The sequence below is a fragment of the Zosterops lateralis genome, assembly GCF_965231275.1.
Source record: "Zosterops lateralis genome assembly, chromosome: 4".
Lineage (NCBI taxonomy): Eukaryota > Metazoa > Chordata > Aves > Passeriformes > Zosteropidae > Zosterops > Zosterops lateralis.
This window is the reverse complement of record NC_139765.1, coordinates 62,164,461-62,176,476: the sequence shown is the minus strand read 5'-3', so window position 1 is coordinate 62,176,476 and position 12,016 is coordinate 62,164,461. Positions and strand designations below refer to the sequence as shown.

General features: G+C 37.4%; 1 protein-coding gene across 2 annotated transcripts in view; it reads right to left on the bottom strand.

Annotated features, from left to right (window-relative positions):
- Positions 1–12,016, bottom strand: part of PHTF2 (putative homeodomain transcription factor 2) — a 62,390-nt gene that overhangs the window by 40,868 nt on the left and 9,506 nt on the right. For both annotated transcript variants that reach the window (XM_083860273.1, XM_083860274.1), the window contains exon 2: positions 7,327–7,403. In XM_083860273.1, the coding sequence (XP_083716399.1) occupies positions 7,327–7,371 (45 nt within the window). In that variant the 5' untranslated portion in view covers positions 7,372–7,403. The remainder of the gene's footprint in view (positions 1–7,326; positions 7,404–12,016) is intronic.

Genomic DNA, 12,016 nt, shown 5'->3' with positions numbered 1-12,016 from the left:
TAACTAGGTATAATAAACTTTCAAATAGGTTTTATTGAAAAAAAAATCCTCACAGGTAATCTTAAAAAAAAAAAAAAAACTACCTTGCATGTGACTTGGCATGGGAAATTACAAGTACACATTTGGTAAACTCAATAAAACTTGCTCTTTACTGAAAGATCAAATACATTTGAGATCCTTTTTAAGCGCAGACTCCTCGTAAGATTTTCTGGGTTTAAGAGATATTTGCATCTCCTGCAATTATCTAAAATAACTGCACTTACTCTTTCCTAATCAAATACGTCAGGAAGCATTTGATCAAATTTCTTCATACATCTGAAATTTGGCACCTCTACAGTTTGGTTGTATAACAGCAATAGCAATTAGCTTAAGTAAATAGCTAAGCTATTGAAAACACAGCAATATTTAGTTCAAAGCACAGTGGAAAGGGCTTTAGCACTGCACAGTGCTTCTTCCCAGTGCCTTTCTCTAACAAGCCACGTGTGCATGAAGATTGAACTTGAGCTTTGTGAATGACACTGATATTCACTTTAAGCTAATGTAGTGATGGTATCAACCTGTAGCCCAATACTCGCCAGGCCCTTCTGATTCTAATGGAATTGATCAATATTTCAAGAGGCATTTATAATTTATGGCCACGCAGACTAACAAAGATTATAATCCTAAGAATACATAGTATTTCCTCCTGGATCTTGAAACTTTAATGTTTATCAATAATGAAACTTGTGTGCTAAACTTTGCTCTTTAAAACCTCTGAACACTTTTACAAGGCACGTAACAATAGTATTACAAAACTGAAATATGTAAGATCTAGAGTTTGGTAAATAAATAATGAATGCTTCCTTGGACTGTCTGACACCTTATTAAAATATTTAGTGCTAAAATATTAACTAATATGTTTTATAAACTTCTACAGTCTGACATAATTAAAATAACTATGATTTTCTTTATCACTTTTTCCATTAAGATATCCATATATAAATAATTTCTATATAGGCAATATTACTAATTTTTACAATATCTCTCATTTTCTCAAAACTTAAGAACAGGATTATTAAAAGTTATTTTAAACTCCAGTTTATTTCCTACACAAACTGATCCCCATTGCAGTAAAGGCAATAGTCCAGTAGCTCAGCAGTACATTTATATCTGTTGGAGAAGACTTTTAGGCTTGGGATGGGTTTCCTCCTGGATATTTTTCATTTTCAAGAGTAGAAGTTTTTTTCAGTTTTGTTTATGGTGGATATGTGGACTGGACAAGCTAAACTAAGACAAACTTAGCCAATAAACCATAGATAGAAATCACTATATGATAGTTGTACACTGTCTGTTAACAGCAAAGAGTTTAGTAACTTTTAATCAAAAGGAGAAGGACAGTGAAGGGATTAAGGTTCTATATCCTAAGGTACAGAGCTTTGAATTTGTAACTACCAAACTGTTACTTCTGATTTTAAAATATCCAGATACCTCTCCCTTCTCCCTGTTTGGTATCAGATGGAGAAATGAAAGCAGCTGCTTAGAGTAAAATTAAGTAAGCCATTCAAAACTTTAATAAGAGTTATTTGTTATTAACTTTGTTGTTAACATTATTTGTTATTTGAATTGCCAACTAATGACCCAGTTAAATTCTGCCAATAACTGCAACAGCACTGTATTTACAGCCATTTCACTGAACAATAATTTTCCTAAGGCTCACTTTAGAGATACCATCCCTTTCAGAGTCCAATAATAGCTAATTAAACATTTATCAACTACATACTAATGGTTTTTCTGAATTATTCTTTACAGATTAATTTTTCTTAAGATCTGTCAGCCATACTTATTTATTGCCCTGAGTAATGGTTTACAAATTTTAGCTTATCTATGAAAACCACAAAAAACATCTCTTTTCATCACACAATTAAACATAAACTATATACAGAAGAACAGTTAGAAACCATTTGCAGGTTAAACTAAATGAGAGTACAGGAATAACCAAAGCTAGACACAGCACCCTAGTGTTGTCTGAGCTGGTCAAGAGCAATCCTTTTTCTATGTCCATGGCTACACTTTTGCTAACAACACCCAGCTACTCCCCAAGCCTTAAAGATTTAAGACCTCTGAAATATCTTTTTTTTTTTTTTTTAATGACAATGTAGTTGCACAAAACAAAACAGCCTCAAAATGTAACTGGGAAAAGAAAACCACTCTGACAGGCTCATTATTCAGTATAATTCCCTGAAGACCTCTGAAAACCCAGCAACTTTATTGGTGTTGCAACTAGGATTTTAGAATAGCATTGCCCTTACGTCCCTGATCATTTCCACTTCCCACAGCATGCTTTCCTTGTTGCCCCTGCATTTGTCTGGGTGGCTAAAAGATCAATCAGATCACGCAGGAAGAGAAAAGAAAATGTTAGGCTGTCATTTCACAAGGCCTAATTAAACAATTTAGGAATCAAAAAACCCTTCTCAAGACAGATTTCAACTCATCACTCCCCTGCCATTAGAGAGGTTCATCTCCTTGTAGACTCAATTTTAGTTGTAGCTGCATGAGTTGCCTGATCAAATTCACTAAATAGATGTATGAAAGTTTGTGGGAAGGCAAAGCAGGGGTGGGAGCCTACAGGCAGGCAAAATGCAAGCCTGCTTTGTTCAGCCACAGCCCCTGTTGGAGTCATCTTTTGCACCAGATTCAGAAACCAGAGTTTTGCCTCAGCAAACAAGGCACTGAAGGTAAATCCCCACTAGATCAGGCAACTACTTGAGTACCAAATGTGGAAGGAAATTTTATCTGAACATACATTTTCTTCCCCAGTGCTCTGACAAATGCCAGCTCCAACACTTGCAGGTTTCAGCATTTGAAGACTGATGCTTTCAAATCAATGCGGTTCCAGCATCCAAAGTTTTAGGTAAAATAGCCACACAGCCTGTCCATTTGGTAAAAACTGCCTTTAGTGCCAGGGTGAATAATGCATCATGTGAATTCAGTGCCAAAAAGGAAATCGGGTGGCTTAAAGGTAGGATATAATTTTCATTTCATTCATCCTCTATTAACTTAATGCAAGGACCAGGTTAGGAAAGTTAAAGCACTGCTAGAGTTAAACGTGGGCAGGGACCTCAAGGGCAACACAAACAAGCTTCTACAGGTTTGTTGATGACAGGAAGAATGCTAGGGAAAAATGTGGGCCCTCTGTGGAAAGAAAGAGGAGAGTTGGCTACCAGGGACATGGAGAAGTACTGAGGTACTCTGATATTTTTGCCTGGGCCTTCACTAGCAAGTGCTCCAAGTTACAACCTGCTCTAGTGGAAGATGCCCCTGCCCATGGGGGGGGCCTTGGAACATCATGAATTTTCAGGTCCCTTCCAGGCCAGGCCATTCTATGAATCTAAATAAGCAAGCATAATCTTGGACTGATGAGCTGTAAAACACTGAATATTAAGATCTTAAAGCAATGCCATTAGAACTCTAATTTTGCCCTTTAAAGCCATGAGAGAGAAAACATCTCATTTGTTTTATGGTGCCCTTTAACAGCTGTACCCAAGGGACACCCAAAGCAGCAGAAAGCTGCATTGGCAAAGTTAAATGATATGCAATCAGGTGCAGGATTCAGCCTCAATTCATTAAGTTTCATTCTGCCTTCCCCTACAACCATCCCCAAGAGAAAGAATAACATAATTGTACAAATTTGTGGGTAATATTGCAGGAGAAAGAGTTTCCCATTTTAGCAGCAAGACTTCTGTAACGACTGAAAATCAGAAAGTCATTAAGGTAAATTTACATATCTTCTCCAAACCGAACACCAGACCAAAAATTCCACCTACTATTATCTGTAAAACTTGAAAGTATTATAAGAAATTAATGCAAAAAGTTACCAACAGAAGCAGTATTTTAAACTATTCATAACTTTATTATTTTTAACATCAGTTACTGCTACTCAGGCAATACTTCAAGTACATATATAGTATCAGTATCATAGAACAGTCATACCACCAGACACTGAAATTGTTTTCAATAAACATGGGGTGTCAGATTTTTTTCACAAGAAACATCATGATGGCTTTCTCCATAAAATTAATCAATTATCAAGCTGAAGCAATTTCAGCATTGTGGTACACACACATAACCCCAAGGATATTGACCAAGTGGTGCATCTATGTGAGCAGCAGGTGGGTATCTGTCTGGAACCCTTGCAGAGAGCAACGCAGACACTCCTGCCACTCCCTTTTACTGCAAGAAGCAGGGCAGCTCCAAGGGCTGAAAACAAGCCAGACAAACCCTCTGTCACACATCAGTACCTCAGCACTGCACTCCTTAGTGCATCAAGAATCACATTTTCATGTGAGGTTTCATTTATTTTAATTTCTACAGAGCCAACCTGTATCTAGCAGATTCCATGCCTTGGAAAAGTATTTGTACTGGCTGGGAAATGCAAGCAATCCCTGGAAGAATTAAAACTCTGCCCATGCAATCTTGTATCTCAAATAACAAGCTGCTGTAATATCACTCTGAAATCTTACAATCCAACTTAAAATAATTCAGAATTGATTACTGTATTTTTACAAGACAGTAATCAGAAGCTCCAGTGCACTAAAAGCAGAGTAAATCTATTGTCAAAACAGAAAAACATGTTTACATAATAAAAGGTCTGACCTTTTAAACAATTAAGGGTATTACAAAATTGTCCTGGTGTAAGGAGCACAATTTCAGACAATAGTATGAGTCATGAGTAAATTTGCTGTTTGCAAAACTTGCCTCAAGTAGGGTTGGAAGAGCTCAATTGCTTAACTCCTTCCATTGAAGAGATATAAAAACATCTCTTGTTCAAGAAACCAAGAGACCTTTGAAACTCAGTAGAGAGACACATGTAATAAACACATTAAAAATACATTAAAATTGAAAACTAAGAAAGACAAAGAGCAAGTTATCTGCTCAGTGTTTCTTACAGAGCCCCAACCTACCCAAGTGCTTCTTAGTCACGTATAACTAGAAATACCAGAAGTTAACGTTATTTTTCAAGGCATTCATACACCAATTTATTAATCTGAAAACACCTCCCCAAAACAACAGCTTTTCTCATTTAATCATAAAGGCAAGTAATATCAATTTGATCAATGATTACTTCCACCCTGGTTCTCTCTTGCCCCAGAAACAAACTCCTACTACGAGAATGCACTATGTTTTGATCTCTCCCCACTTTCAATTCCAGTTACAGCTCTGATGAGTCAGTAGATCTAATCAGTGGGAAAACTCTGACAACTACAATAAAAAAACTGAAATTAAAATTTAAAACTGGAAGCAAACAACAGGTTATAACAGTTCAGTTTCTTGACATCATAAGGAAGAAAAAAAAAAAGTCTGGTATCAACTAAACACCAGCACAACTCTTTCTGTTCCCCAAACTGAAATCTTTGGTTTAAACAAAAAATCCATGGGTAAAAAATACTGTGCCATGTAATAGATTTATACAAATAAACAAGCAAAATCGAGGGCATAGGTGACAGAGTCTGAATGCTCCCAGGAACAGATCCCACACTATAGAGTTAGAAAACTTTTCAGGGTTACTAGCCAGATCCAGGAGAACCCTCAATATGTGGAACTTAAGAAATTACAATCTAATTCATACGAAAATCTGCAGCTTTTCTGCAATACAGCCATTTGTCTCAAAACATTACACTTCATCACACTAAAGCAACATAACTTGCTCATTTGGCAGATCCCAGTCCACATGTGTATTGCAAATAAATTTTGTTCACATCAGGGAGAAGACCAACATCTGGTTTATACATGATCTTATCCCTCCTGAAGACAGCTCAGTCCTTCCAGAAGTAACAGAAGTCTCCTTGCCATAAAGGCAATTCCTGGCCAAGCAGATCTTTGTAAAAGCCTACAGAGATTCACCACAGGAATGTTGGTTTTACTATGAATGAAAAGAATGGTAAAGTGTGTGAAGCCACTGGAAAAGACAACAGAACAAGGATAAAAAGAATGACCCTTAGTGATAACAAGTAATCCTGCTAGGAGCAATGTCCTGGGAAAAGTAAAATTGAGGAATAGTTTGTTTATATCAGGAGCAGAAGGCCTGCCCTCTGTAAAATCACACCACAGTGACTCATCCTGCCTTCCTAACATCAGCATGGAAAGTTGGAGCATACCAAATGTGCCATTCCTTTTACTGTCTGACCAACAGGAAAACAGACAAGTATCTGAAAAAAATAAAAAAACAACCAAAACCAACCAAACAACAAATATGAACTTCACTTAAGATTTACAGAGACTGCAGGCTCTTTCTTGCATCAAAGGACCATCTATATGTAAAGCTGAGTATCATGAAAGATCTGTCCACAGGATAGTGGACATCACCAACAAAAACAACCTCAGAGACATGAAGAGGGGCTGACATCCAGCATCTCTTGCACTGCACAAAGAGATCCTGGCCAGACCAAATACAAACACACCTTGGTGTTTGGATATCAGTATTCTGATATCACTACACAGTGAGTGAATAAAGTGTATGAGAGAATGAGTGGAAGCAGGTAAAACCAACATCACTTCCCCCTTCCATGAGATCCTACAATGAATTTCATTACTTTAGATCTTTTGCAAGTCATCTTCCAAATCAGAGTACATGGTAAAAAACCCAAACAAAATATTAATCATTAAACTGAATTATTTTCAAATTTTAATACATAATTGAATGATTGGTATAAATTAAGTCAGCAAAATTAATTATTTTGCTCTTTCAACAGTACATTTAATTCACTGCTGTAAAGCCCTCACCAAAGCAGACCAGTATTAGCTTATTTCTAAAACGTAACTGTTGCTTTTCTAGAAGCAAACCAGAATTTCTGTTTTGCAGACCATTGCCATTATTTGCTTAAGGACAAGATGTACCCTCTCCAAACGACAGCTGTAGACCCAAGGAAAACACTGACTCACAAAAACTCATTAAACTATGGAGAACCAAGACTGCCTCTTTTGGGCAGGTATTATACAGGTTTTTTGTTACTGACAGAAAATTTGTTTCAATTCCTACTTTCTACTTAAATGCAAGGATTCTTTTCTGTGCTACAGAAACAATGTTCTCCTGTACTCATTAGCACTCTACCAAGAATACAAAATTTCTTTTTTTGCAGAGCACAGGTAACCAAGGGAGTAAGGAGTCTTCAGCATAGACCAGAAGCTATTTCATTTCACTAAATATAGTCACCAAGTATTTATTTACCTACAGAAGAAAAGTTTCAAGCTACTCACTCTCATACAATGCTAACAAGTAATGCATAAGTATATTTGTTATATTAACATGTAAACACAATAAGCCACCATAAAAACAAATAGAAATCTTACCTTTTTCTGGTACCAAACTATAGCATCAGTTACTTTGGACGCCATTTATTCCACTGAATTCACAGAGTCATTTTAGGCTGTTAACAGAAAGAGACAGAACTTTACTTCCACTTCCCTACGAAGGCCAAACAGGGAATGCAGAAACACTCCCGTTACCTGCAAATAACTGAGCAGCTGTATTTACTTTACACATTGCCTCATTTCTATTTCAGTAAGAGTTTGGGCTTTCTCCTCTAGACAAACAAAAAAAAAAAAATCCAGATCTTCTGCTACAGGACATCAAAAGACCCAGTTCTGTCCTTCCTTCCCAGTAAAACACACAGGCTGCACAGAGATGATCTGTCATTGTCTCACAGGAAACTCACAAGTGTTATATCACATGCAGCTTTTTTTTTTTTCTGATAAATCAAGCAACCTATAATTATTAGCTCAACACAGTACTCTGAAGTCCAGAATAATTATAAAATGCAAGAAAAATTCATACAAACTATTAGAAATACTTGCAGAAGAAAACAATACCAGTGCTAGAACTTCACTAACCATAAAATTAACACCCTCATGAAAACAGTAGACCAAAACTAAGTCAAAAAGATAAAACTAAAGGAAAAAGTCTATGGTTGTTTTAATGGTAACAGATAGCAATATCATTAGTTAATCTTTGATGCCATTGTAATAATTAGTTTTCAGTATGAAGAAAAACCCCACAACCCAAATTTTCAGCCTATGTAAAATATTTGTATCTTGAAACTAATTTTTATAGTCTTCTTTTGTGCAGTCAGCCAGAGTTCATTAAAAAAAAGAAAAATATAAAAAGTCTTCAGGTACATCTGTGTCTCTTGTATTGGGAAGCCCAGAACTGGACTCAGCACCCCAGGTGTGGCCTCACTGATGGCAAGGACATGGTTAAAAATGTCATAAGGATAGCAGTGGCTTAGTCCCCAAAACCAAAAATATAAAAATATTACACTTACTGTAAGATTGTCAGTATCAACAATAACATTGCACCTAATATTTCTTCATTAAGAGGAAGCAAGAATTATGCAACATTCAACAAATGGGATGGAAACCAAAACTGTACAATAGATTAAAATGAGTGTCTTTATGAAAAACCTAAGCATTACAGTAACTCATGACACTTCACTGTACATTATTCATCACCAAAAATGCTAATGTTTGCGGGTTTTTTTTAAAGCAGGTATTAACCATATGAAGTCAATTAGGGAAAGTGCCACATTCTGCATCTGAGACAACCCTGGTTGTGTATAAAGACTGGGGAACAAGAAGCTGGAGAGAAGCTGCAGAAATGGACCTGGGGATCCTGGTCTGTGGACAGTTGAACATGAGCCAGCAGTGCCCTGGCAGCCAGGAGGGCCAGCCCTGTCCTGGGGGCATCAGGCACAGCATCACCAGCCAGACAGGGAAGGGATTGTCCCCTCTGCTCTGGGGTGGCCTCACCTCGAGTGCTGGGAGCAGTTTTGGGCACCACAACACAAAAAGATGTTCAGATACAAGACAGCATCCAATGGAGGGCCACATCCATGGGATTGTCCTGTGCAAGGCAGGGAGATGGACTTGATGATCCTTATGGCTCCCTTCCAACTCAGCATGATTCTATTTATTTTAAAAATGACCCTCCAGAAGACTCAGTTCTGCACCGACATTTGTTTGTTCATTCTTGTCTGACTTGTGCATGGACATACTCCTATTTTACACAGTGCATTACTTAAAAGATATAAATAATACTGCCTTTAGTTTGGACATGCACCATATACACTGTAGTAAAAACCTTCAACAAATGGGTTGATATTATATCAGTGCCTGAGGATTTCTAAGCAACATAATGCCATACATGTTCATGTTTCCCAAACAAACCTATTTTTAAGATTTCTAACAGTTCAACTCCAATATCTTTTATACAACTTCAGATAAAACTACAACTCAAGTGAAAGAAATGTCTCAGAGAGCTTAGACAGTCATTGAAAATTCGAGAAATATCACAACACTGACAATTGGAGCAACTGAACAAGCAAACACCTCAATTTCTCCACTGTTGAAAATATCACGTAAGTCACATCGAGTCAGTTAAAGCCAGCAGCCATGACTCTGTCAACATCTGTAATTGTTTCTGATCTATTTGCTTCTGATAACAGAGTCTGTTTTTCTAAGAGCAACTATCAATTATTAAGAATTCATTGCCACAATAAATATAAAAATACTATCACATAAAAGGAAGGAGTCCAAGAGAGACTCTGACATAACCTGGTGTATCACATAGACTGGTCACCCTTCTTTCTCACCCATACAAACCTTACAATAGGACTTGCTTTCTTATCGGAAAACCTCTTCAACTAAACTTGACTTCAAAAATCCTTTGCTACATTGCTCAAAAGTGACATTAAACCCTTCCCCACACATGTGGCCTCCACACACACCACCTACATCACACAGTCACAGTGACAGCAGTTCCCTGCTACAGAGGTGCCAATGCAGGAAGGGGCCACACAGATACTGATCTCATCTACACCCTCGCCTTCCCTGCCTTCATGACCTCATCTTGGAGGACCTTTAACTCCTCAATTCTCTTAAATAACACCCCTCTCAAATACAATACACCCTACTTCCTACCAGCCTAATCACAGGATGAGAAAAAAGTTGGAACAACTCATTATCAGCAGTAAAGAACTGCTGAACGTGGACAGAAGCCTTTCCCTCAACAGCTACATTAACTTGATGTCTTTCTCCAAGGTCAATGATTTTTCAGGAACCCAAACATTAACTCATGAATCCAAGACTTGGAACTGTGTCAAATATGACTAAAAATGGATCAGCCATTTCAAAGGCAGTAACCTTTGTTTGCAGTAGCTTTTCAATTCACTCAGAAATCCTTTGCCTCAAGAAACAATTCCCTCACAAAACTATAAAGCAAATATAAAGAAGTAGCTTTATTTGATTTCTATCAACAAACCTGTTATTTAATTATCCATGGTTTTCATATTTTTAAGAAACTATCTGCATTAAATCCTCCATAGAATCTATCTTGGTGGCATTTAAAGCTTATTTGCATACACATTTGCATAAACAAATGCAAAGATGATGCTTACAAAAGTAAATATGACAAAATCATGGGATGGATGCCTCAAAACAGTTTGGTGTGCTAAGTAAAAATACCTCTACTAGGAAATATCACATGCTTTCTTCAAGAGCTACACAACCATCTCTGAGACAGCTCAGTAATGAAAGGTGAAAAGGTTTATTTTTCTGGATACTGTTTCTGCTTGCAGGAGCTGGGATTGGCCTGTGGTTTGGTTTTTAGTTTGTCTTTAGGTTTTGAGGGGTTTAACAAAGTGCAATGAGACATGATGAGTTTAATAGACTCAGCCTGAAGCTAGTTTATCTGGGTGAAGGATAGATGGAAACAATTCAAGGTACTTCAGCTGCAGCCCTGGCTCTGACTATCTGCCCACAGCTCACTGAACACCTTAGACTGGAGACTAAGTATTTTAGCAATTTCAGAACTCTGCATACCCATTACAAGTTACTCTGTCATTTCTGTTTCCAAATGACATTGATCCTGAGGCCAGCCTGTAAAAGACCAGCTCTAAAGCTCATCAGCACCAACTGGGTAAAAGTGAACAAGTGCAAACAGCTGAGAGACAAACAGGACAGAGCAGTGCCTGCTCTTCTGCCTGGTTCTCCCCCCATCCTCTCTGGACCCAGCCTTCTGCTCCATGTTCTGTGTCAAACACCTGCAGCTAGGACAGTGACCAGCTTAAGCCCTCAGTTGTACAACATCCTGAGTAACCACAGCAAAATTAAGTTAATCTTTACTAGCTGAAGACTAAGAGCAACACAAACAGTACTCCCAACTTCAGAGATTAGACACAGCATCCAAATATGATCACATCTCTGTAACATTCAACAGAGCTTTCATTACATTTCCATCAAAATCACAGTTAATGCTATGAATAACTAGCAATATTTTTTAATCAAAGCCTCATTACTTTCTTAAGGCTTAATAGAAAGGACTACCTACTTTTGGTGGTCCCTGTTCAGAGGTGGGGTTTCTTAGCCACTTCCCAGTTCAGGTCATGATCATATTACACAATACACCTTGCAATCAAATTAGCAGTTTCTCAAAAGCCACAGAAATTTATATTTAGATGTTTTTAGGTAGCTAAGAGCTCATGCAAGCCCCACAGTACTGCAATGCTTATTGAGTAAGATAGGATTTAAATAAATTCAAAGTATATTTAGAAATTTTACTCATATCCACAGGCCAGGCTTTGGCGACCCTAGTCAGACTTAAATGTATATATCTCCAAATGACAGTCTAAAGCAATCTGAACTGACAGAAGCTAAGAATAAAATTGTGCTCTTCCATAGTGACAAAGAAGAAAAAAACCAGGGGTTTTTTTAAGAATATTCAAGTCTAAGCAGTGTCACCTAGCAAAAGGACATAATTAAAAACACAACACAAGCAAGGACACACAGGCAAATAGTTGCTTTCCTTGCCTGTAAACACTGTGAATCACTAAGTATTTCAAGAAACCTGTTCTTTATAACAATCCCAACCTGAATGGTCAAGATACCATCCAGCTGTTGAGTCAGGACTTGAGTGTCCTTCTCAACTCATTATGATCATAGACTGATGAAGCAATGAAATTGCATGTTCACTATACATTACCACAAT